Here is a 24,968-nt window from a genome sequence, read left to right as displayed (position 1 = left end):
AAGGGGGGAATCGGCCTCCCCGATGTTCAAAATTATTACAGGGCTTGCCACCTTGGCAGGATCGCAGATTGGACACTACACAAAGGAAGCAAGGACTGGGTCTCCTTAGAAAATTCCTTCTCAGACTTACCACTGAATTCCATACCATGGATCCCAGTCTCCCTTACCCCTCACTCTCTAAAGAAGCATCCTCTCATCGGAGCAACCCTTTGCTGTTTCAGAGAGGCCTGCAGGAGATTCCAGGTTTCCTCTAACCCAGGTCCTCTCACACCTATCCGCCTTAACCCGGCGTTTGTCCCGGGGATGTTCGGTAACTTTCTAAAACGTACATGGTCCCATGACACAGTTATTGTCCGCCACTTCTTTCATTCTGGTAGGCTCCTGGAACGCACCGCGCTTCCCACCCTTCCAAACAGCTCTCCTATCCCATGCTGGACCTACTTCCAGATTCGACATTTTCTCTACACAAACAACAAGACAGAGTGCCTTTCACGGGACCTTACCCCATTCGAAACCTTATGCTCCCAATCCCCACCACAACAGCACCTAATCTCAAACATTCATTCAATGCTGTTCTCATCAATCTCTCCTAAAGAAGGGAGGGCATGTCAAGCTTGGGAAAGAGACCTTCAGCTTGACCTGTCTGATGCAGAATGGGAACGACTTTTCACGATAGCTCACAAAGGTTCCCTTAACGTCGGTATACAAGAAAATAACTACAAAACACTCACTAGATGGTATCGCACACCAGAGCTTCTACACAAATTCAAACCCGACACGTCGGACAAATGTTGGAGGTGCTCAAAAGATAAAGGTACTCTTCTTCACATTTGGTGGTCGTGCCCATCAATACAGACCTTCTGGACACTGGTCTGTGACATAATTGCTCAGATAACTACATATCCGGTAGAGCTTACACCAGCTCGGCTTATTCTTCATCACGCCTCTATCTCAACCCAATCCTACACAAGGTCCCTGGGGATCCATATGATAAACGCTGCCAAATTATGTATAGCAACCCACTGGGGTACGTCACATACCCCTACGGTGGCTGAATGGCTTACACGCGTGGGAAGAATAGCCGAAATGGAAGAGCTGATCCACATAGCCCGAGACTCTCCATCTAAATTTGCGCAGACGTGGGCTTGCTGGTCTCACTTTCGAACTACGGAAAGATACTCCTCCCTGATGAGCCTTACTACCCCTAATGGTTCTGATGGACGATAAATAGTAACACAAATAGTAACATTGTTATATTTGACTTCTCCCTGATAGACCATATTCCGGCTCTACCATTGAGAACCTTGAAACACCTTTTACAAGGCCCCAGAGGGAACTCCTGCAGGACGGGGGTCCCCAAGGGAAACCTTCCCCTGCTGTGGAGGGGGCCGAGAAGGTGACGCCTCTGGACTACTCCCGCCCTCCCCTACCTCCCCTACCCCTGCTAGTCACCTGATCCTCCCCAACACCTCTTCCCTCGTCACTGTCCCTAGTATACCCACCCCTCCCCCCTCGTAGACGACCGACCCCCCCCCTCCCCCCAAGACTGACCCACCTTGAATGACCGATATAGCGCCTTATCACTCGAACCTGTCAATGACAGGTGACAACATTCTCATGCTCAGGACCTCAGATCTCAGATGCAGCGAACCAGCTCACAGACATTGCAGGTCAGCTTCCGCCGAATAAGGGTGATTGATCTTCCTTCCCTTACTGTGGAAGACAGGCCCCGACCACCACACGTATTCTGCTTTGTAGTAAGCACCATCATTCAGCGGAGTTACAGCCAGTTGCTGGAATATTGTTAAAACCTGCTTGTAACACATGCTCAGTCAGATTTATCCTGTATTAGAGTATGATTACACACGTCACCGGTTCATTTATTGTATACTTTACATTTCTGTATCGGTCTTGCCTCTTTGTTGTTTTTATCTCGAAAATCTCTAATAAAAAATTTTTCATGGAAAAAAATAAACCTTACCCAAGGGGTTTGCTAAAAAAAAAAAAAAAAAAAATTGATGCTTTTGTTTGTGTTGCCTGAAGGTCCTAAAAGAGGACAGGAAGCATCAAAATCGACTGTTTCTAAATAGATTCGGCAAGTAGCGTATTTATCAGCGCATAACACGCACAGGTGTTTAACACGCACATTCATTTTAAGAGGGAAGTTTCAGGAAAAAAACAGACATTTTTAACTTTGAAGCAAAATAAAAGTCAGTGCCCATCTGCAGCCTCACCATTGCCATCAATGCCCATCTGCAGCCTCACAAGCGCCATCAATGCAGCAGCCTCACCATTGCCATCAGTGCAGTCTAATCGATGCCCATCTGCAGCCTAGAGGGAACAGGGAGGGGGGCAGGATGAGCACCGACAGATTGCATACAATGAGAATCCCCTTTGATAGATAGAACAGTGGTCCAATGGTGGCCAGGAGAGTCTCGCTGTGTGTAATCTGACGGCGCTTGACATGCCCCCTCTGAGGCATCTAAAATTGTAGTACTGGCTTATAACATGCACACGCTATTTGCACCCAATTTTCATGGTGAAAAAGTGAGTGTTATTTGCTAATAAATACAGTAATTGTTCAAGCTTAGGGTTTGAAGAGGAAAATTCCACCCTCTCAAATCAAAGTGCACTCCGCCAGTGCTGTTTGTGCTACGTGGGTAGTGCATCACCAAGCCTCCATGGCTCAAATCTGCAAGGCCACAACTTGTTCTTCACTCCATACATTTACCAGATTATATCAGGTGGATGTAAAAAAGCATGAGGATATTGCCTTTGGGCGCAGTGTGCTGCAGGCAGCAGTATAAGTCCTCTGGTCTCATGGTGCCCTACTTTTGTTGTGTCTCCCTCCCCTCAGTTGGTATTCCTCTGGAACATCCTACATAATAACTACTATGGCGCTGTGTCCCGTGATGTACGATAAAGAAAATAGGATTTTCTATAACAGCTTACCTGTAAAATCCTTTTCTTGGAGAACATCACGGGACACAGAGGTCCCCCCCCCCCCCCTCTTTTAATATACGTATATTGCTTTGCTACAAAATCTGAAGTACTCCCAGTAGTGGAAGGGATTATATAGGGAGTGAACTTCCTGTCTTAGGGTGTGCCAGTGTCCATCGCCTAAAGGTGGCCTATAACCCACATAGTAACCACTATGGCTCCGTGTCCCGTGATGTACTCCAATAAAAGGATTTTACAGGTAAGCTGTTATAAAAATCCTATTTTATCTAAAAAGTAAGCAAATTCAAATTTTTACATAAATTTGCCGTATCAGGCTTTAGGGGGGCTGTGGTCAGTCGGAGTAGGAAATGCCCCAGCATCTCGGTGCCCCATCATTGGTTTTGATTGAAGGAATAGTGCCCCATTGTTGAACTTGATATTAATTAATATAATAGTGCTCCATTGATGGTGTCAGTAGGGGGAATGGTGCTCCACCATTGATGTCAGTTAGTGGGTCCAGATAAAGGAAAGCAAAGGGCTAATTCTGGCCCTGGGCCGACCACTTTGGAGACCATTGCTGTTGAGTAAAGTCAATATAATTCGTGCAGGCTGGCGATCGACACTCGACTGGTCAATCACATCCCAATGAAGCAATACTAGAAAAATTGGCCTGGTGCAAATAGCACAGCCAGTACCCCTGGGGATGTTTGAATGAGATAGACCAGTCCGTAGAAAAAGTATAATACAATAAGTTTATTTATAGAAAATATTACATACATGTAATAATAATTTGGGCAGCACAGTGGTGTAGTGGCTAGCACCTCTCGCCTAGCAGTAAAATTGGTCACTGGTTCAAATCCCAACCACGACACTACCTGCCTGGAGTTTGCATGTTCTCCCTGTGCCTGCGTGGGTTTCCTGTGGGTACTCCAGTTTCCTCCCACACTCCAAAGACATGCAGGTAGGTTAATTGGCTTCTGTCCAAAATTGGCCCTAGTATATTAATGGGGACCTTGGATTGTGGGCTCCTTGAGGGTAGAGACTGATGTGAGTGTGCAATGTACAGGGATAGGGACAATTGTAGACACTCACTCAGGTTGAACTGGATGGAATGGTGTCTTTATTCAACCTTACTAACTATGTATCTATGTATGGTAAAAGAACATAATAGTGGCCATGCATGAAAAGTTACTAGACCAAACATTGATAATGTAAACAATGGACTTGCGACTTATGTAAATTTTGAGAAGAATGCCGATATGTTTCGGACCAACCGTCCCTTTTCCTAGGCATATATTTTATCTCGTATGTACATAGTCTAAAAATGTAAATATAATTGAATTAGTACAACTTTATATAAATCAATACGTGCAGAGAGCTTGCAAAGAGGTCATAAATAGCAATGCATAACAAGATCCAAAAATAAACAATACATACCATCCAAACCCAAATACCAATGGAAACCAGCAGGGGGTGAAGGTCTACTAGTGTTCAAGAGTGCCACAGTATGTAGAACTGTGCTTGGTGTAGAGTAAGCAAATTTGCGCTGTAAAGAATGAGGCTAATGAGCCAGTGGTGTCCGTGGTTGCTGTGGTTACAAGGTCTCCACTGGGAAGCTAACCTTTTAGCTTACCACAGTATAACATCAGCAAGAAGTTGAAACAGAGTTGATATATAGCTAGACGAAAAGGAGAGTACATGGAAATCTATATTGTATAGATATTGGAGTATGAGCAAATTAAAACATGAATAAGAGTAAATAAAGTACCATAATGTCTCACCTAGTCTTTAGAGATGTGTAAAGATCCAGAGCGGCATGCACCAGGCAGCGTACTCAACGCAGTCTGTACATGCCTTATATAACCCACGAGGGTAATAGTTATCATCTGTGAGTAGACGGCAATGAGCCGCCTCCACAGCTGAAGCTGATGGGGTCAGTGGAAGCACCAATGGCTACTTCCTCCCGATTGGTCGACATTGCATTACGGTCCACCCGGACCATACACCACATGTAAGATTTCTGGCTTTAGACCACATCCCCCCCCAATATTCGGGGAGGTGAATATAATAAACTTTTATCTCGCAAAGAACAAAACCAATTCTAACTCCTTCCTCATGGCACATATAGCTGTAATCCCCAAACCCGACAAAGACCATACAGACTGCGCAAATTTTATGCCTATTTCGCTCCTAAACATTGACCTCAAACTCCTTGCCAAAATCCTAGCTAACTGACTAAAACCCCTCCTAACAAAGATTATTGGACCTGAACAGGTAGGGTTTATGTCAGGTAGGGAAGCCTGCGATAACATTACAAAAGCCCTAAACCTAATTCACTTTGCCCAAACCTTTAAAACCCAAGGAATATTACTCTTCACTGATGCCAAAAAGGCTTTTGATAGTCTCCTGGGATTACATGTCCACATATACTCACATTGGTATAAACAAACACATGTTAATGTGGATCTCAGCCCTCTATCATAATCCCCAAGCAAAAATTAAAGTGAACAATACTCTCTCTGAACCCCTAAGGATCTACAATGGCACTCGCCAAAGCTGTCCCCTCTCTCCCCTACTCTTTATTATAGCACTGGAACCCCTAATAAGGACAATTAACTTAAACAATGACATAAAGGGATTTACAGTAGGCAACAGAGAATACAAAATAGCCGCATACGCGGATGATCTCTTGTTCTTCGTATCTAATCCCCATATCTCCATACCAAATCTCCAAAACATTTTTAAAACCTTTGGATACATCTCTAACTTTAAAGTAAACCAATCGAAATCTGAAGCACTTAACCTCACCCTGCCCCACGAACAGCTAAGGATGTTAAAGGATAACTACCCTTATAAATGGGAACAGAATACACTTAAATATCTAGGGATATACCTAACAAACAGCCTTGACTCATTACATACTCATAACACATTACATTACATTACTCATAACACTAATTACAAACCTCTACTAGTTGCAATAACGAAAGACTTCTGTAGGTGGACCCCAAAGATGTTCTCGTGGTTTGGTAGACTTTCAATCCTGAAGATGATAATACTCCCCAGACTCCTCTATCTGTTTAACGCCCTACCCATTAGAATCCCAGGAACCTTTTCACAAAACTCTTCACAGTACAAAGAAACTTTCTCTGGGCTGACAAAAAAACAAGAATTAATTTCCGTCTCCTAACATTACCCAAAAACAGGGGGTGCAGGGTTACCCGATTTCAAAAAATACCATCAGGCTTCGCATATCACCAGATTGAGAGACTGGCACTGCCATGGCCCAAATAAAGACTGGGTTCAATTGTAAAACAACCTATCTCCACACCAAACCCTCTTCTATCCATGGTCCCTTCACTCCAAGAAAAACAAATAAACCACCCACTAATTGCGAACACGATCCATATTTGACACAAAGTAGCAGGCATATATAAAATGGCCTCCATACCAGGGCCTCTGACACCTATCGCCAACAATCCTGATTTTACCCCAGGTATGCAACATAATATACCACATGACCTTCTCACCTCTCTCTGCATGAATGGCCCGAACATTAAGTAATTTGAAACGCTCTGCTCCGAGGTGGGTGAATCATTTCCTGGCTGTTGGTTTTATACACAACTGAGGGACTTCCTGGTGAATGGCAAACACAAATCTCAATACCGCCTCCCGTTGACGCACTTGGAGTCTCTATGCCTCAAGAGATCACAGGTAATGAATACCACTTCTCTTGCATACACCTGGCTGAACCAAACGCCACATGCAGATAATTATAAACATAAGAAGAAATGGGAACATGATCTCAAAATTAAGATTTCTGAGAAGCATTGGGAAAAGGCGTGTATCCTGACACACAAATGCTCTTTAAGCTCTAGATACCAGGAAATATCCTACAAAATCCTTACTCAATGGTATGTAACACCACAGAAGGCCCGGAGATGCCTCTGCTCAGCCTTGGACCTATGCTGGCGATGTAAGCCTCACTTCGGATCATTTTTGCACATCTGGTGGGAGTGTCCACCCATCCTTGCCTACTGGGATGAAATTAGGACCTGGATAAAACATGTCACGGATACCAAACTATAGAACTGAATGCAGCTGCTTGTCTGATTAACATAGTCCCCACTACTCTAAGCAGATATAAAAAAATCACTCTCATGACACCTACTTACTGCTGCCAAAACTCTCATACCCATTTACTGGAAATCTACAAAAGTCCCAGGAGTCAAGGATTGGTTAAACAGAATACACTATATTTAAAAAATGGAAGAAATTGTGGCCATAAAGAGAGTAAATAGCTCAAATTTCAATAAAACATGGCAACCTGGTTGGTGTTCAATCTATCTCCTGAATACCAATCACTCACTAAGTGAAATATCCACTCCTATTATCAATAGTGCTGTATTGTCATAAATAATTGAGGTCTGTATAGTTAACGCAACCAAGAATTCCTGTACATTGAGGGCCGCGACCCCCCCCCCCCTCCCATTTTCCAATCCCCCAATCCGACCTAAGCTAACCCTGACAATCTTCTTTAATATGCCAATCCATATCTAGTTTATTTTACTCTGATGTTGGCTGCAAACTTCACAACCTGACATTTATTATGTCATCATTCAGACACTATCTTACTCGCACTATGATATTATTATATATCTTTCTAGTATGTGATTATTTGCTCATACTGTGGACATTCATTTCTGGTATTCTTGTATGCCACATTAATATTTCTTGTTATTACAATTATCATGCTAATTCTCCCTATATATCACGCTTATACTGCCTATATTACTCATCTACCCATTTATTTAACATGTATAGTGCATTGTTATTGTTACATACTTGTATGTTTGCTACATGTAATATTGTTTCAAACTACATGATGATTTTTGTATGTATCGCTGTGCTTCTTTACCTGCCAACACCATTGCCACATTCCACCAGGGGGCGTATATATAACGGCATTTATTTTGTATACCTATTTACATATAACACAATTACATCTTTCCCCTTGTGGTTGTTGTGTTACCCTGCACGCGGGAGACTTGCACGCTCCCATATCATATGGGATGCGTGTGGTCTTTTTTGCCCAATTGGTGGGGTTTCTATACTTCGCCATGGTGTGTTTGCGCTCCACCATGGAGCGCGGATGCCAGGGCTACCCGCGCGCCGGTGGCGTCATGACGGTGGACGTGGCCCCACCCATTGGTGGGTGTGGCTGCGCCCCGCGCCGTCCTGTCAGAAGTCTCACTGTGGCTGGTTAGAAGTAGCCATTGGCGCTTCCACCGGCCCCATCAGCTTCAGCTGTGGAAGCGGCTCATTGCCGCCTACTCACAGATGATAACTATTACCCTTGTGGGTTATATAAGGCATGCACAGACTGCGTTGAGTACGCTGCCTGGTGCATACCGCTCTGGATCTTTACACATCTCTAATGACTAGGTGAGACATTATGGTACTTTATTTACTCTTATTCATGTTTTAATTTGCTCATACTCCAATATACCTATGATTTCCATGTACTCTCCTTTTCGTCTAGATATATATCAACTCTGTTTCAACTTCTTGCTGGTGTTATACTGTGGTAAGCTAAAAGGTTAGCTTGCCAGTGGAGACCTTGTAACCACAGCAACCACGGACACCACTGGCTCATTAGCATCATTCTTTACAGTGCAAATTTGCTTACTCTACACCAGGCACAGTTCTACATACTGTGGCACTCTTGAACACTAGTAGACCTTCACCCCCTGCTGGTTTCCATTGGTATTTGGGTTTGGATGGTATGTATTGTTTATTTTTGGATCTTGTTATGCATTGCTATTTATGACCTCTTTGCAAGCTCTCTGCACGTATTGATTTATATAAAGTTGTACTAATTCAATTATATTTACATTTTTAGACTATGTACATACGAGATAAAATATATGCCTAGGAAAAGGGACGGTTGGTCCGAAACATGTCGGCATTCTTCTCAAAATTTACATAAATCGCGAGTCCATTGTTTACATTATCAGTGTTTGGTCTAGAAACTTTTCATGCATTGCCACTATTATGTTCTTTTACCATACATGTATGTAATATTTTCTATGAATAAACTTATTGTATTATAATTTTTCTACGGACTGGTCTATCTCATTCAAACATCCCCAGGAGTACTGGCTGTGCTATTTGCACCAGGCCAATTTTTCTAGTAGTGCTGTTGAGTAACAGGTTTGGGGAGGGACCAGCCCTCTGAGTGTTGCTCAACTGCAGCAGAGAAAAATCAAGTCTACTACCCTGCCAAACAGGGTTGTGTTGCATGGCAGAGTTTGTATAACTCTTTGGACTGAATGGATAAAATATAAATTCTTTGGCAGGTATTAAAAGCCATGAAATATGCAATTGTATGTCTTTTTTACCTGCTTTTAATGCTTTTCTCCTTGAAACATTTGTTAAATCTTTATGTTGAAGTTTTGTTTTTTTAACCTATTTTACAGAATTTCGATGTTTAATATGGCTCATTTTTCATGCTTACGTTTATATATATATATATATATATATATATATATATATATATATATATATATATATAATATAATATTGTCTTGTTAACAGATTTAATATCCTTGTTTACTTATTTTTTTTATTTATTTTTTTTATATCATATGCAGGGATAGATTGTGGGGCCCCTGGAGATGTAGAAAATGGAGATGTACACATTGATAATACAGTCGTTGGATCTAGAGTAAATTACACATGTCATACTGGGTGAGTTTTTTTATAATGTATTCAATTCACTAAGCCAGTGTTTTTCAACCCTTTTTTTTTCAGTCAAGACACCCTTTAAAATTATGCACAATGTCAATGCATCCCATTCTAAAATGTAAAAAGCTACATGAATAGTTTTACATAATGCAGCAACATCCACACTCAGGGGACACCCAACATTAGAGGTGACATATTCTTGCAAAGCAAACACAATTTTGCACACTTGTACTGCCTAGTATTCAAATGATTCTCTATTCCCTCGGTTTCTCTCCCTCACGCCATGAATTTGACCATATTGCTGACAGATTGGCAGGAGAGGAGCAAACAAGCATGCTGTGCACATGCCCGACGTACTCCCTTATAAACTGATGTCACTAGTGGCTAGAAGGTTGCAATGGTGCACAATGAAACCTTTAGCTTTGTGTAACTAAAAGGCAGGCTTAATCCACCTGCTGGATTGTATACAGTTTTTGGGCAATTTTAGGCACCCCTGTAGAAACCCGAAAGCATCCCAGGATGCATGGGCATCTTGGTTGAAAAAGGTTGCTCTAAACTATAATGTATGTGTGGTGTGTTTTTTTTTTTTTTTTTTTTTTTTTTTGTGCAACAATTGTTTCAGTACATTTAATGATGTCAGAGTTATCTCTGTCAAAAAACAGTCATCCTCCAGCTAGCGCTGTCCTCACCTCCTTTTTTATGAATGCTCTCATAGCAAGCCGTGTGCTATGTGTGGGGGCACCCGTATGGGCAAGTTACCGGGCTGGGCTATGTGCGTCCATAGACGCCCACATTGTGGCTTGGCCATGTCCCCTGCTCCCTTCTCACCCTATTTGACTGACAGCAGCAGACAGGCAAAGCACTGGATCGAGAGGACTCTGTTAATTATTTGGGGGTGGTGACAGGGCCGCTGATAGGCCAGTACAACTGGCCCTGTTGTACCGGGCCTGGCCAGCAGGGGGTGCCCGGGAAACCTGTCCACAGAACTAATTAAAGGGGAGGGCCACCCTGAAAAACAAAAAAATGTTAAAAATGACAAAAAATCTAAAAAAAAAAAAAATGAAAAAAAATTTTTTTTTTTACTTACCAGAAATGCCTGTTGCTAGGCACTTTCTCCTAATCTTCCTCTTCCTCCTCCGCGGAGATCTTCTGTCTTCTCTCTTCGTCGCGGCGTCTTCTGGGTAATGAGTCGCGCTGTGTTCTGGGAACTGTGTGTTCCAGAACACAGCGCGTCCCATTCAGAAAGCTCTGCGGGACTCGCGCATGCGCAGTAGCTGCGGGACTCGCGCATGCGCAGTAGGAAACGGGCAGTGAAGCCATAAGGCTCCGCTGCCTGTTTCCCTTACAAGTGATGGTGGCGCCGGGACCCGAGAGCCGAGGGACGGGTCGGCCTCGGGCGGCCGACATCGCGGGCGCCCTGGACAGGTGAGTGTGTTTATTAAGTCAGCAGCTGCAGTGTTTGCAGCTGCTGACTTTTTTTTTTTTTTTTTTTTTATAACCGACCCTCCGCTTTAATATGAAAAAAAAAAAAACCTCCAGCCACCATGACCAAACATCTGTCTGCTTCATCCTCCCCTTCCCCCCTGTTACTTTTTTTTTTTTTGAGCTCAGTATCTGCAGGTGGCGACAGGGGGAGGGACTATTTTTTCTATTTCGGGCGCGGAAGAATGTCTCTTCCGTGCCCGCACCTCATGCTGGCTCAAGTCCCGGCCAGCATGTCGTTTCCTGGCGCCACGGCGTGATTCCTCTCCCTCTGCTCTGAAGCAGTGAAGCGAGCGGGGCCGCCAGTGGCAGAAGAAAAAAAGAAGCAGCTGGCATGACTGGAGTAGTTTATGGACACCGGCACTCTAGGCAGCAGCAGGATCAGGGAAAAAGTGACTCCTGGGGCCAGGTGTGTGGATTCGAGATCTACTAATACTACTGCAGCAGCATATATATATATATATATATATATATATATGTGTGTGTGTGTGTATGTATATGTGGATATATATATATATATATATATATATATGTGTGTGTGTGTATGTATATGTGGATATATATATATATATATATATATATATGTGTGTGTGTTTTTGTTTTTTTTTCAAAATAGTTTTTATTTTTTTGCTTTTTTTAAAAGTAAAAACCGCTGAGGTGACCAAATACCACCACAAGAAAATAAATATCACTTGTAGACAAGCCTGCACTTTTTTTCAAGGCGAGGTCTGGGGAGGGGCCAGGGGTGGGGCTAAAGGAGGGACCAGGGGCAGGGCCAAGCGTGGAACTGAAGGGGGCCCCGTCAGGTAGGCTGTACGGGGCCCCATGATTTCTATCAGCGACCCTGGGTGGTGATGTCAGGAACAGCAAGAGGAAGTATCAGGAACCATGAAACAGACTCGCAAAAAATGCAGTAAAAATCAAACCTTTTAATGTAATGGTAAAAATGGTACAGATCAGTAAACTTAGTCAAAACATAAATCAAATCATCTTTCACCAAGAAGAAACCAGCAACGGCAGGAGACAAGGAGTTGCATATAAATCCTCAAGAGAGTGCAGCGACAACAAAGTCCTCCGTGGCTTTATCCTCTGGGACTGACAAAGGGTAAACCCACCCAGCCACGAGGAGGCATGGCACAAGGTTGAAGGTCAATCATTCGACGGGTGTGGAGGCAAAATACCGGCTTGACCTTTTGTCAAAGGCATTGCTAAATTTGCGGTTCTCCTCTGGCAAAGTGGAGAGTTAAGACGTGCACAGGACCTTGACCACTATCTGAAAACATGTTTTGCTGCATTGTGGTGACCAGAAAAAGAACCTCCAGCAGGATGCCACGAATAGGCTTGTTCCTCTGTAACCAAGGATAACAAATTATCACTGAATAATGAGGTGAAGAAATTACTTGAAGTTGGATTATATTCATGGTGAAGAGCCCCTACAGCCATGGTCAGTGGAGAAGTCTCATGAGTTACATGGGAAGGCTGTAAAGGTCTCCCATCCATGGCCTCAATGGCAAGTGGAGTGGCACGAAGCTGCAGCGGAATAGAGTGCTTAGACACAAAGGCACTATCTATGAACAGACCTGCAGCCCCAGAGTTAATTTAGAGCCTGTGTATCGATTGACATCCTGGGATGGCCTTGACTTTCCGGGGTTATATCTGAATGATGCCTGAGGCTACAGACATCATTCAGATATCGTCATTTTCAGCCGGCGATTCCCTGCACCATAAGAACGATCATAGCGGCTGTTCCACCTCTTGATCATTTTATAGGTGGCGGGGGGACTCGCCCCCCCCCCCGCCGCCCTCCAGCGCTTCTACCAACTCACCGCTTCCATCTGTGAGTCGGACACAGGATCCGCCATCCCCCGGATAATGATCATAGAGATTTCCGGTGAACCAGATGGAGGCCGGGCGCGATGTTATGATGTCACGCCCGGCCTCTGCATTCAAATAACGGCGCCTTACACTCCTAAGTGAAAATGTCCAAATTTGGACCAAAGTGTCAATATATTGTGTGACCACCATTATTTTCCAGCACTGCCTTAACCCTCTTGGGCATGGAGTTCACCAGACCTTTACAGGTTGCTCCTGGAGTCCTCTTCCATGATGGCATTACAGAGCTGGTGGATGTTAGAGACCTTGCGCTCCTCCACCTTCCATTTGAGGATGCCCCACAGATGCTCAATAGGGTTTAGGTCTGGAGACATGCTTGGCCAGTCCATCGTAAAACAAAACAAGATAAAGTTGGCGCACAAATGAATGGTCTCTTTAAGAGCGTTTGACTATCTCGTGGGATGTTTGTTTATTTAAATAAATGTCCTGTAGATGGTCTCAATGTGCGGCTGTTAACCCATTATGGACTTGGCAAAAAATGGATGCAGCAGAAAAAACGATCAAAAACAGCGCATCAAAGGGACTAGTAGATTGATGTGAAAAAGACTTTAAAATGTCATTTATTAAATGTAAAAAATAAATAAACACAGACATCTGATCCCTGCAGGATCTCAAACACATAAAAAACACCAATCATAAAACGGACAGATGTTTGATAATGAAAAGCTCCTCAGATCTCTCAATTATAACTTTGGAAAGGTCAAAACCAAAGACCAATGTGCACAGCTTTCGAATGCCTAATGAATTCAATCAATCATCTGAAAGAACCCAAAAAGTCAGTGTAAACGAATGGAACAACGTTCCTAGGGACACTCACTTCATAGGTGTTCAATGGGCTGCAGAGCTGATGAGTCCAGTCTGATGACCGAGGGGGAGGTGTTTATTTCAGCTCCATCTGAAGCGTTCGGCTTGGAGGCAGAGGTGTAATGCTGCACGCTAGGTGGTAAGGATCAAGCTTAGTCACCAGATGATATCAGCTGTACACATAGGCAGCTTGGAGAACGCTGCACTGCCTGCAGTGCCGCTTGTCCGAGCGGCTGTGGATCACATGAGAGGCTTGTCACGTGGAAGGCTGTGAAGGGGAAGGTTGCTATGCCGACTCTCCTGCTTACATGTTTCGCGCTCCTGCGCTTTGTCAAAGCTGGAGCGGCATACAGCAACCAGAAAGATAAAGGCATCGGGTAGTGTGTAGGGGCGGGGACTGTCGAAGTCTCTCAGGTTAACCCCTAATGTGTCACTAAGCCTCCTGCAGTTAAAACCTTATTAGACAGGGGTCTGTGTCAGTGAAAGAACTGTTAGAAAACATCTAATAGGAAATGTGGATTGAAACATATGGTTGACACAGTGGTGTAGTGGTTAGCACTCTCACCTAGCAGCAAGCAGGACGCTGGTTCGATTCCCAACCACACCACCACCCGCCTGGAGCTTGTATGTTCTCCCTGTGCCTGTGTGGGTTTCCATGGGGATATTAAAGGATATACAGGAGGGAGAAGAATGCTATGGATAAAAGGACACTGTAAGTTAAAAAAACACTGTAAGTTAAAAAAACTCAAGGGGGGGAAAAATTGCGGAGACCAAGGGCAAGAAAACAAATTATTTAAAAGATATATTTTATATTATTATTATTAAGTCCTTTCCTATAGGATAGTTAGAATAAATATATTAGCTACTCTTCGTTCATAAAAAAAAAAAAAAAAAAAAAAAAAAATGATACAATAAAGAAATGAAAAAAAAAAAAAAAAATTTTATTTATAAAAAAAAAAAAAAAAAAAACAAAAAAAAGAAAATGAAAGAAAATGAAAATATATTTTCTATAAAAATTGTAGGGTGGCGGTCATGAACGATGAGTAGCGATTATATCTGAGTAACCTATATCAAGAGGTTATGCTGAGGATGTCAATGTCTTCATTGAGGCCATCAGGCGAGAGAGACCCCATAAGATATATCCAGAAGGTCTCCCTGCGACAAAGGTGGGAGAATCTTTCGTTGGCCGTTAGGGTACCCTTGGGGATCGCCTCAATTGCAAGGACCTCCATTTCTTTAAAGTTTTTATCATGACAATGGCGAAAATGGCGTGGCACGCTGTGTTGAATGCAGCCCTCTTTAATCAGGCGGCGATGTTCGCCCACCCTGACTCGTAGGGCCCGCATAGTGCGGCCTACATAAAGGAGGCCACAGGGACAACGTAAAACATATATTACGTATTCAGTAGAACACGTGATGAATTGTTTAATCTCAAAGGTTTTTCCTTTGGGTGTAGTGATGGTGGATTGGCCGTTGGGGATGGACTGACAAGTATAACAACCTCTTTTACGACATTTAAAAATCCCACATCTATTATCAAAGTACATCCTAATATCAGGGAATATATTATTATCCTTTCTATTGGATTTTATAAGTTTATTGGGAGCAATAATATTTTTGATTGTACGAGAGCGTCTAAAAGTGATTTGGGGTCTGACCGGAAGGAGTGGTGCTAAAATCGGATCCAGCTTTAGGATATCGTAATGTTTAAGAATTATTTTAGACATATGTTTATATTGTGTGTTAAAGGTAGAAATAAACCTAATTGTAGTATAGTCATTAGTGGAATTTTTGGGACGTTTTTTCGTAGGTGAATGCTTGGTTGCGTGTTCCATAAAGGCCTGTGTAACTAAATCATCTGGGTATTCTTTTTCTAAGAATTTTTTTGCCATCTGCTGGCCTTGTTGTGTATAGTCCTCAGTTGAGGTACAGTTTCTGCGTAACCTTTGGAACTGACCGCTAGGAATATTTTTCTTCCAAGCAGGGTGATGGCAACTCTTATAATGAAGGTAAGAGTTGCCTGCTGTGGGTTTAATATGGTTGCTAGTGGTGACACTATGCTCATTATGAGAAAGTACAAGGTCCAAAAAGACCAGATGGTTTTGGTCGATGACCGATGTGAAAGATAGACCCATAGAATTGTTGTTACAATAAGTGACGAAGGAGGAAAAAGTCTCAACTCCGCCACTCCATATGAGCAAAATGTCATCTATATAACGACCATAAAATACGATAAACTCAGCAAAAGGATTGTTTCTCCAGATTTTTTGTTCCTCCCAAAAGCCCATGGTGAGGTTCGCATATACCGGGGCAAAACTGGCTCCCATGGCTGTACCTTGGCGCTGGAGGAAAAATTGGTCTAAAAAGGTGAAGTAGTTATGTTTCAAGCAGAACTCTATGCTCAATAATAAAAATTCAGACTGTTTGGAGTTCATGCTTTCATCAATGCTCAAAAAGTGTTGTATTGCATTCAGTCCCACTTCGTGGGGTATAGAAGTATAAAGCGAGTTGACGTCTAAAGAGGCCCACATATATTCGTCAGACCATCTGTAGTTTTCCATAACCTCAATCACCTGACTGGAGTCCTTAATATAGGAAGGAAGTTGCACCACCAATGGCTGTAAGATGTGATCTATATAGGCCGAAAGGCCGCTAGTGAAACTATTAGTACTGGCCACTATTGGTCTACCCGGAGGGTTAGTAAGGGACTTGTGAACCTTGGGGAGATGATAAAAGTAAGGGGTGCTGCAGACTTTGGGGAGGAGGAATCGTTTTTCTTGGGGATTTAACACCCCATCTTTTTGAGCTTTGTCTACCAACATAATTAAATCACGCTGGTAAATTGGAAGGGGGTCGGTTTGAAGTTTTTGATATGTAGTCGTATCAGATAACAGGCGATTGGCTTCGCCAAGGTAGTCGCCCATGTCCTGTACGACTAGACTCTCTCCTTTATCGGCTTGTTTGACCACAATGTTCTTGTTGGTGGTAAGGTTATGAAGAGCCTGTTGTTCAAATTTATTTAGATTAGCTTGTTTTTTGTTATTGGTTGTATTGCATAACTCAATAAATTCTTTATAAACCACTTGGTAAAAAGTCTCAATAAAGGGGCCCTTAGAATGGGTTGGGTTAAAGGTGGACGCCGGTTTCAGATGAGTATGAATTATCGCTGGTTCTGTAAAGGGATATTGTGTTTGGCTTGAGATATGACACTCGCTCCACAAGTCTTCAAGAATTCTCAAAATGTCATCCTGGGGGGTGACATTCATATCAATATTATCGATTTCAGGTGTTGAATCTCCTTTTTTGTTGTTATTAATAATTGTTTTTGCAAAATGTCTTTTCAGGGTAAGAGATCGAATAAATTTATTTAAATCTTTGAAGAGGCCAAATTTATTTGGTCCAGTGGATGGCGAAAAGCTTAGACCTTTCTTCAATAATGCTAATTCTGCATTCAAGGGCTGCATTCAACACAGCGTGCCACGCCATTTTCGCCATTGTCATGATAAAAACTTTAAAGAAATGGAGGTCCTTGCAATTGAGGCTATCCCCAAGGGTACCCTATCCGATTTTAGCACCACTCCTTCCGGTCAGACCCCAAATCACTTTTAGACGCTCTCGTACAATCAAAAATATTATTGCTCCCAATAAACTTATAAAATCCAATAGAAAGGATAATAATATATTCCCTGATATTAGGATGTACTTTGATAATAGATGTGGGATTTTTAAATGTCGTAAAAGAGGTTGTTATACTTGTCAGTCCATCCCCAACGGCCAATCCACCATCACTACACCCAAAGGAAAAACCTTTGAGATTAAACAATTCATCACGTGTTCTACTGAATACGTAATATATGTTTTACGTTGTCCCTGTGGCCTCCTTTATGTAGGCCGCACTATGCGGGCCCTACGAGTCAGGGTGGGCGAACATCGCCGCCTGATTAAAGAGGGCTGCATTCAACACAGCGTGCCACGCCATTTTCGCCATTGTCATGATAAAAACTTTAAAGAAATGGAGGTCCTTGCAATTGAGGCGATCCCCAAGGGTACCCTAACGGCCAACGAAAGATTCTCCCACCTTTGTCGCAGGGAGACCTTCTGGATATATCTTATGGGGTCTCTCTCGCCTGATGGCCTCAATGAAGACATTGACATCCTCAGCATAACCTCTTGATATAGGTTACTCAGATATAATCGCTACTCATCGTTCATGACCGCCACCCTACAATTTTTATAGAAAATATATTTTCATTTTCTTTCATTTTCTTTTTTTTGTTTTTTTTTTTTTTTTTTTAGAAATAAAATTTTTTTTTTTTTTTTTTCATTTCTTTATTGTATCATTTTTTTTTTTTTTTTTTTTTTTTTATGAACGAAGAGTAGCTAATATATTTATTCTAACTATCCTATAGGAAAGGACTTAATAATAATAATATAAAATATATCTTTTAAATAATTTGTTTTCTTGCCCTTGGTCTCCGCAATTTTTCCCCCCCTTGAGTTTTTTTAACTTAGTGTTTTTTTAACTTACAGTGTCCTTTTATCCATAGCATTCTTCTCCCTCCTGTATATCCTTTAATATCCCCATGGAAACCCACACAGGCACAGGGAGAACATACAAGCTCCAGGCGGGTGGTGGCGTGGTTGGGAATCGAACCAGCGTCCTGCTTGCTGCTAGGTGAGAGTGCTAACCACTACACTGTGTCAACCATATGTTTCAATCCACATTTCCTATTAGATGTTTTCTAACAGTTCTTTCACTGACACAGACCCCTGTCTAATAAGGTTTTAACTGCAGGAGGCTTAGTGACACATTAGGGGTTAACCTGAGAGACTTCGACAGTCCCCGCCCCTACACACTACCCGATGCCTTTATCTTTCTGGTTGCTGTATGCCACTCCAGCTTTGACAAAGCGCAGGAGCGCGAAACATGTAAGCAGGAGAGTCGGCATAGCAACCTTCCCCTTCACAACCTTCCACGTGACAAGCCTCTCATGTGATCCACAGCCGCTCGGACAAGCGGCACTGCAGGCAGTGCAGCGTTCTCCAAGCTGCCTATGTGTACAGCTGATATCATCTGGTGACTAAGCTTGATCCTTACCACCTAGCGTGCAGCATTACACCTCTGCCTCCAAGCCGAACGCTTCAGATGGAGCTGAAATAAACACCTCCCCCTCGGTCATCAGACTGGACTCATCAGCTCTGCAGCCCATTGAACACCTATGAAGTGAGTGTCCCTAGGAACGTTGTTCCATTCGTTTACACTGACTTTTTGGGTTCTTTCAGATGATTGATTGCATTCATTAGGCATTCGAAAGCTGTGCACATTGGTCTTTGGTTTTGACCTTTCCAAAGTTATAATTGAGAGATCTGAGGAGCTTTTCATTATCAAACATCTGTCCGTTTTATGATTGGTGTTTTTTATGTGTTTGAGATCCTGCAGGGATCAGATGTCTGTGTTTATTTATTTTTTACATTTAATAAATGACATTTTAAAGTCTTTTTCACATCAATCTACTAGTCCCTTTGATGCGCTGTTTTTGATCGTTTTTTTTTTTGGCCAGTCCATCACCTTATACCCTCAGCTTTTTTAGCAAGGCAATGGTCATCTTGGAGGTGTGTTTGGGGTCCTTATGTTAGAATACTGCCCTGCGGCCCAGTCTCCGAAGGGAGGGGATCATGCTCTGCTTCAGTATGTCACAGTACATGTTGGTATTCATGGTTCCCTCAATGAACTGTAGCTCCCCAGTGCCGGCAGCACTTATGCAGTCCCAGACCATGACACTCCCACCACCATGCTTGACTGTAGGCAAGACACACTTGTCTTTGTACTCCTCACCTGATTGCCGCCACACATGCGTGACACCATCTGAACCAAATAAGTTTATCTTGGACTCATCAGACCACAGAACATTGTTCCAGTAATTCATGTCCTTAGTCTGCTTGTCTTCAGCAAACTGTGCATCCTCTTTAGAAGAGCCTTCCTTCTGGGACGACAGCCATGCAGACCAGTTTGATGCAGTGTCCAGGTATGGTCTGAGCACTGACAGGCTGACTCCCCCCACCCCTTCAACTTCTGCAGCAATGCTGGCAGCACTCATAGGTCTATTTGCCAAAGACAACCTCCTGGATATTATGCTGAACATGTGCACTCAACTTCTTTGGTTGAACATGGTGAGGCCTGTTCTGAGTGGAACCTGTCCTGTTAAACTGCTGTATGGTCTTGGCTACTGTGCTGCAGTCTTCTTATAGCCTAGGTCAGGGATATGCAATTAGCGGACTTCCAGCTGTCCCATCAGTCCCATCATGCCTCTGCCTCTGGGTGTCCTGCTTGTGGATGCCAGAGTCTTTCTATGCCTCATGGGACTTGTAGTTCTGCAACAGCTGGAGGTCCGCTAATTGCATATCCCTGGCCGAGGCCATCTTTATGCAGAATGTTGAACTTCTAGTGACTAATATGAGAGCGTGAGAGCGATAGCACCAAATTTAACACATCTGCCTCCCATTCACACCAGAGACCTTGTAACACTAACGAGTCACATGACACCAGGGAGGGGAAATGGCTAACTGGGCCCAATTTGGACATTTTAGCGGTGTACTCATTTTTGTTGCCAGCGGTTTAGACATTAATGACTGCATGTTGAGTAATTTTGAGGAGGCAGAAAATTTACACTGTTATACAAAAGCTGTACACTCACTACTTTACATTGTAGCAAAGTGTCATTTCTTCAGTGTTGTCACCTGACAAGATAAAATATTTACAAAAATGTGAGGTATGTACTTTTTTGAAATACTGTATGTAGGAATATCACCCAAAAATTGGAGTGTGAGGATATCCAGGAAAGTACCCAAAGAGGTCACTCCACCACGTGCTATAAAGTGGAGGCTTACTGGATGGTTATGACCTAGATTATGGTGGTCAATATGAGCCGTAGTAAATGTGATGGAACATTAATACCAATGGCATTACTGGTATGGTTAACAGAAGGTGCTTCAGGCACTCCTGCCTGTCATCGGGGATGTATGTCCTCAGCCTGACATCCCAGCACAGTCAAGCAGTTGAAGCAGTTTAAAATGTTTAATAAAATCTAAAATATTGCACTTGCATAGTAAACCAGCATGCAAACATATGATGTGGCTGGAACAAACAGATCCCCTTGCCAGTATCCAAAATGGTGGCGATGGGCCACGCATGCGTGGTAAGTTCTGCATTGCACGTCCTAGCTCCACCCTACGCCTTTCATTATAAATTATGTCCTGTGATGAAACGCATCATATCCACTTAAGCCCTGGACCAATTTGGAGCCAAAGGACCAGGCCCCTTTTTGCGATTTGGCACTGCGACGCTTTAACTGACAATTGCGCGGTCGTGTGACGTGGCTCCCAAACAAAATTGGCGTCCTTTTTTCCCACAAATAGAGCTTTCTTTTGGTGGTATTTGATCACCTCCTGTGGTATTTATTTTTTGCGCTATCAACAAAAATGTGCTTTTTTTATTGTAGGGGACGTGGCCTGGCATGTGACATCACTGATCGTCTTTCCCTATAAAAGGGAACAGATGATCGGTGACAGCCACACTAGGAAGCACAAAGAGAGGTTTGTTTATAAGACCTCTCCTCGTTTTTCAGCTTTTTGACTCGATCGCGGGACACCAGCGGCGATCGGGTCCGCTGGTCCCGCGCTCACAGAGCTCAGAACCGAGTCGGGAGTGCGCCGCCATTGGGGCGCTCCCGACCCACGGCTGGGCACTTAAAGAGCCACATACAGGTAAGGGATTGTGCCCAGCGGTGCCATTCTGCCGACGTATATCGGTGCGAGGCGGTCCTTAAGTGGTTAAAAACACACACAGCAAACATGCAGATGAAGGTGCTTTGGTCAGATGAGGCCAAAATTTTACTCTTTGGCCTAAAAGCAAAATGCTATGTGTGGCAGAAAACAAACACTGCACATGACCCTGAACACACCATCCCCACCATGAAACATGGTGGTGGTAGCATCAGTTGTGGGAATGCTTTTCTTCAGCAGACAGGGAAGCTGGTCAGAGTTGATGGAGATGGATTGAGCCAAATACAGGGAAATTTTAGAAGAAAATCTATTAGGCTGCAAAAGACTTTAGACTGGGTTGGAGGTTCATCTTCCAGCAGGACAACGACCCTAAACCTATAACCAGAGCTATAATAGAATGGTTTAGGTCCAAACATATTTATGGGTTAGAACACTGCAGTCAATGTCCAGACCTACATCCAATTGCTAATCTGTGGCAAGACTTGAAAATTGCTGTTCAGATGCTCTCCATCTGACAGAGCTTGAGCTATTTTGCAAAGAAGAATGGGCAAAAATGTCACTCTAGATGTGCAATGCTGGTAGAGACGTATACAAAAAGACTTGCAGCTGTAATTGCATTGAAAGTTGGTTCTACAAAGGGCTGAATACAACTGCACGCCACACTTTTTCAGATATTTTATTTGTAAAAAAAAATTGAAAACCATTTATCATTTTCCTTCCACTTCACAATTATGTGTCACTTTGTGTTGGTCTATCACATAAAATCCCAATAAAATACACTTACGTTTTTGGTTGTAACATGACAAAATGTGGAACATTTCAAGGGGTATGAATACTTTTTCAAGGCACTGTATATATTCCATTTTTTTGTTTTTGGATTTAAGGCTACGCTTTAGGTGATTTCATGAACTGTAACTTTTTTTTTTTTTTCAAGACACTTTAAAGAGTACATCTTTCATTCTATACTTTCAGGTTTGCTTCAACAGCTGTTGTGTAGAGAAAAAATATGCATTTGCAAAGCTGTACACAAGGACCAAGATCCAGTTTTATTGGACTTGGCTGACAGTGACACAAACTTTTTTGGAAATTAACCTTTATTCTTCTATTAAACCTTTTCTGATTTCAGCCTATTTTATTTCCTAGTCATACAGATTATATTGAAGTACCGTATATACTCGAGTATAGGCCGACCCGAATATAAGCCGAGGCCCCCAATTTACCCCCAAAAAACTGGAAAAAATTATTGACTCGTGTATAAGCCGAGGGTGAGACATGCCTGTCCATCCCTGTGTGTCCGTCCATCCCTGTGGGTCCATCCATCCCTGTGTGTGTGTCCATGCATCCGTGTGTGTGTGTGTGTGTGTCCATGCGTGTGTGTGTGTGTGTGTGTGTGTGTGTGTGTGTGTGTGTGTGTGTGTCCGTGCAGCCTACCTGTGTCCAGCCTGCCTGTGTCCGTCCAGCCTGCGTCCCGTCCAGCCTGCGTCCCGTCCAGCCTGCGTCCCGTCCAGCCTGCGTCCCGTCCAGCCTGCGTCCCGGCCCGGCCCGGCCCGGCCCGTCCCGAGCCGAGCCTCCGTCCTTCAGCTCTTCGTCGGCGGCCATTCTAGGATTCAAAAGCCGCGCCTCCGTCGGTGATAGGCGGAACACTCAATTTCCCACTGACTGCTGTTCCGCCTATCGGATGTCCGTGATAGGCGGAACACTGAATTTCCCAGCAGCCTGTGTTCCGCCTATCACGGGCATCGTCTCATCCTCGTCCGTAGTACGAGGATGAGACGATGCCCGTGATAGGCGGAACACAGGCTGCTGGGAAATTCAGTGTTCCGCCTATCACAGGCGAAGGCGGAGCCGGAGGCGCGGCTTTTGAATTCTAGAATGGCCGCTGTCTGTCTGCTCGACACGCTGATCGAGCGGGCAGACAGCGATGACTCGAGTATAAGCCGAGGGGGGCACTTTCAGCCTCAAAAAAGAGGCTGAAAATCTCGGCTTATACTCGAGTATATACGGTAATCTTTCTTTTGTAATGCTGTTTTGTACTGGATCCTGCTGTGGGTACTTTTCTTGGCACATGGAGTTAGCTGCAGGGTGCTTTAAAGGTCCTGGGTCAGGGTGCGGGTGCACACAGCCACATCTACTGTGCTCATATAAGCATCCGTTTCCATCTTAATGATATAATACTTTAGCTTACCTTCCAACCCTGTCATCCCATTGAACAGACATGACCATCCTTCTTACGTTCTCAGTTCCATCCTTGTGACCCCCCCGGGGGTCCAGCATCGCCTTTTATTATCTCCAAAAGAATGACAAACAGCAAGATATTGCCCACAACAGGCAAGCAGTTCCTCAGTACAGAAAATGACATCACAGGAAATTACACATACATTAACCACTTGCTTACTGGGCACTTAAACACCCTTCCTGACCAGACCAATTTTCAGCTTTTGGTGCTCTCACACTTTGAATGACAATTACTCAGTCATGCAACACTGTACCCAAATGAATTTTGTGTCCTTTTTTTCCCACAAATAGAGCTTTCTTTTGGTGGTATTTGATCACCTCTGGGGTTTTTATTTTTTGCGCTATAAATGAAAAAAGACCGAAAATTTTGAAAAAAAAACGCATATTTCTTTGTTTCTGTGATAAAATTTTGCAAATTATAATTTTTTTTTCATAAATTTTGGCCACAATTTATACTGCTACATATCTTTGGTAAAAATAACCAAAATTAGTGGATATTATTTGGTCTTTGTGAAAGTTAGAGAGTCTACAATCTGTAAAAATTGATCACACCTGATGTACTGGTGGCCTCATTTCTTGCGACCCGAACAAGTCAGGAAAGTACAAATACCCCCCAAATGACCCCTTTTTTGAAAGTAGACATTCCAAGGTATTTACTAAGATGCATGGTGAGGTTTTTGATGTTGTCATCTTTTTCCCACAATTCTTTGCAAAATGAAGATTTTTTATTTTATTTTTTCTCACAAAATTTTCAATGTAATAGGTTATTTCTCTCACATGGCATGTGTATACCACAAATGACACCCCAAAATACGTTCTGCTACTCCTTTTGAGTATTACGATACCAAATGTGTGAGACTTTTACACAGCCTGGCCACATACAGAGGCCCAATATTGAAATAGCACCATCAGGTGTTCTAGGAGCATAAATTACACATTTCATTTCTCAACCACCTATTACAGTTTTGAAGGCCCTGGAGCACCAGGACAATGGAAATGCCCACAAAGTGACCCCATTTTGGAAAGCTAACACCCCAACGTATAATCTATGAGGCATAATGAGTCGTTTGAATGGTTCATTTTTT

General features: G+C 43.1%; 1 protein-coding gene across 7 annotated transcripts in view; it reads left to right on the top strand.

Annotated features, from left to right (window-relative positions):
* The window catches only part of LOC143982462 (membrane cofactor protein-like), a 233,715-nt gene that overhangs the window by 70,010 nt on the left and 138,737 nt on the right, over positions 1–24,968 (top strand). For all 7 annotated transcript variants that reach the window (XM_077481196.1, XM_077481198.1, XM_077481192.1 and 4 more), the window contains one exon: positions 9,594–9,690. In XM_077481196.1, coding sequence (XP_077337322.1) covers positions 9,594–9,690 — 97 coding nt within the window. The remainder of the gene's footprint in view (positions 1–9,593; positions 9,691–24,968) is intronic.

The sequence above is a fragment of the Lithobates pipiens genome, unplaced genomic scaffold (genome assembly GCF_037356315.1).
Source record: "Lithobates pipiens isolate NorthernLeopardFrog02 unplaced genomic scaffold, aLitPip1_a1.2 Scaffold_16, whole genome shotgun sequence".
Taxonomy (NCBI): Eukaryota; Metazoa; Chordata; class Amphibia; order Anura; family Ranidae; genus Lithobates; species Lithobates pipiens.
The sequence above is the reverse complement of the archived record's forward strand: the minus strand, read 5'-3'. Positions and strand labels throughout refer to the sequence as shown.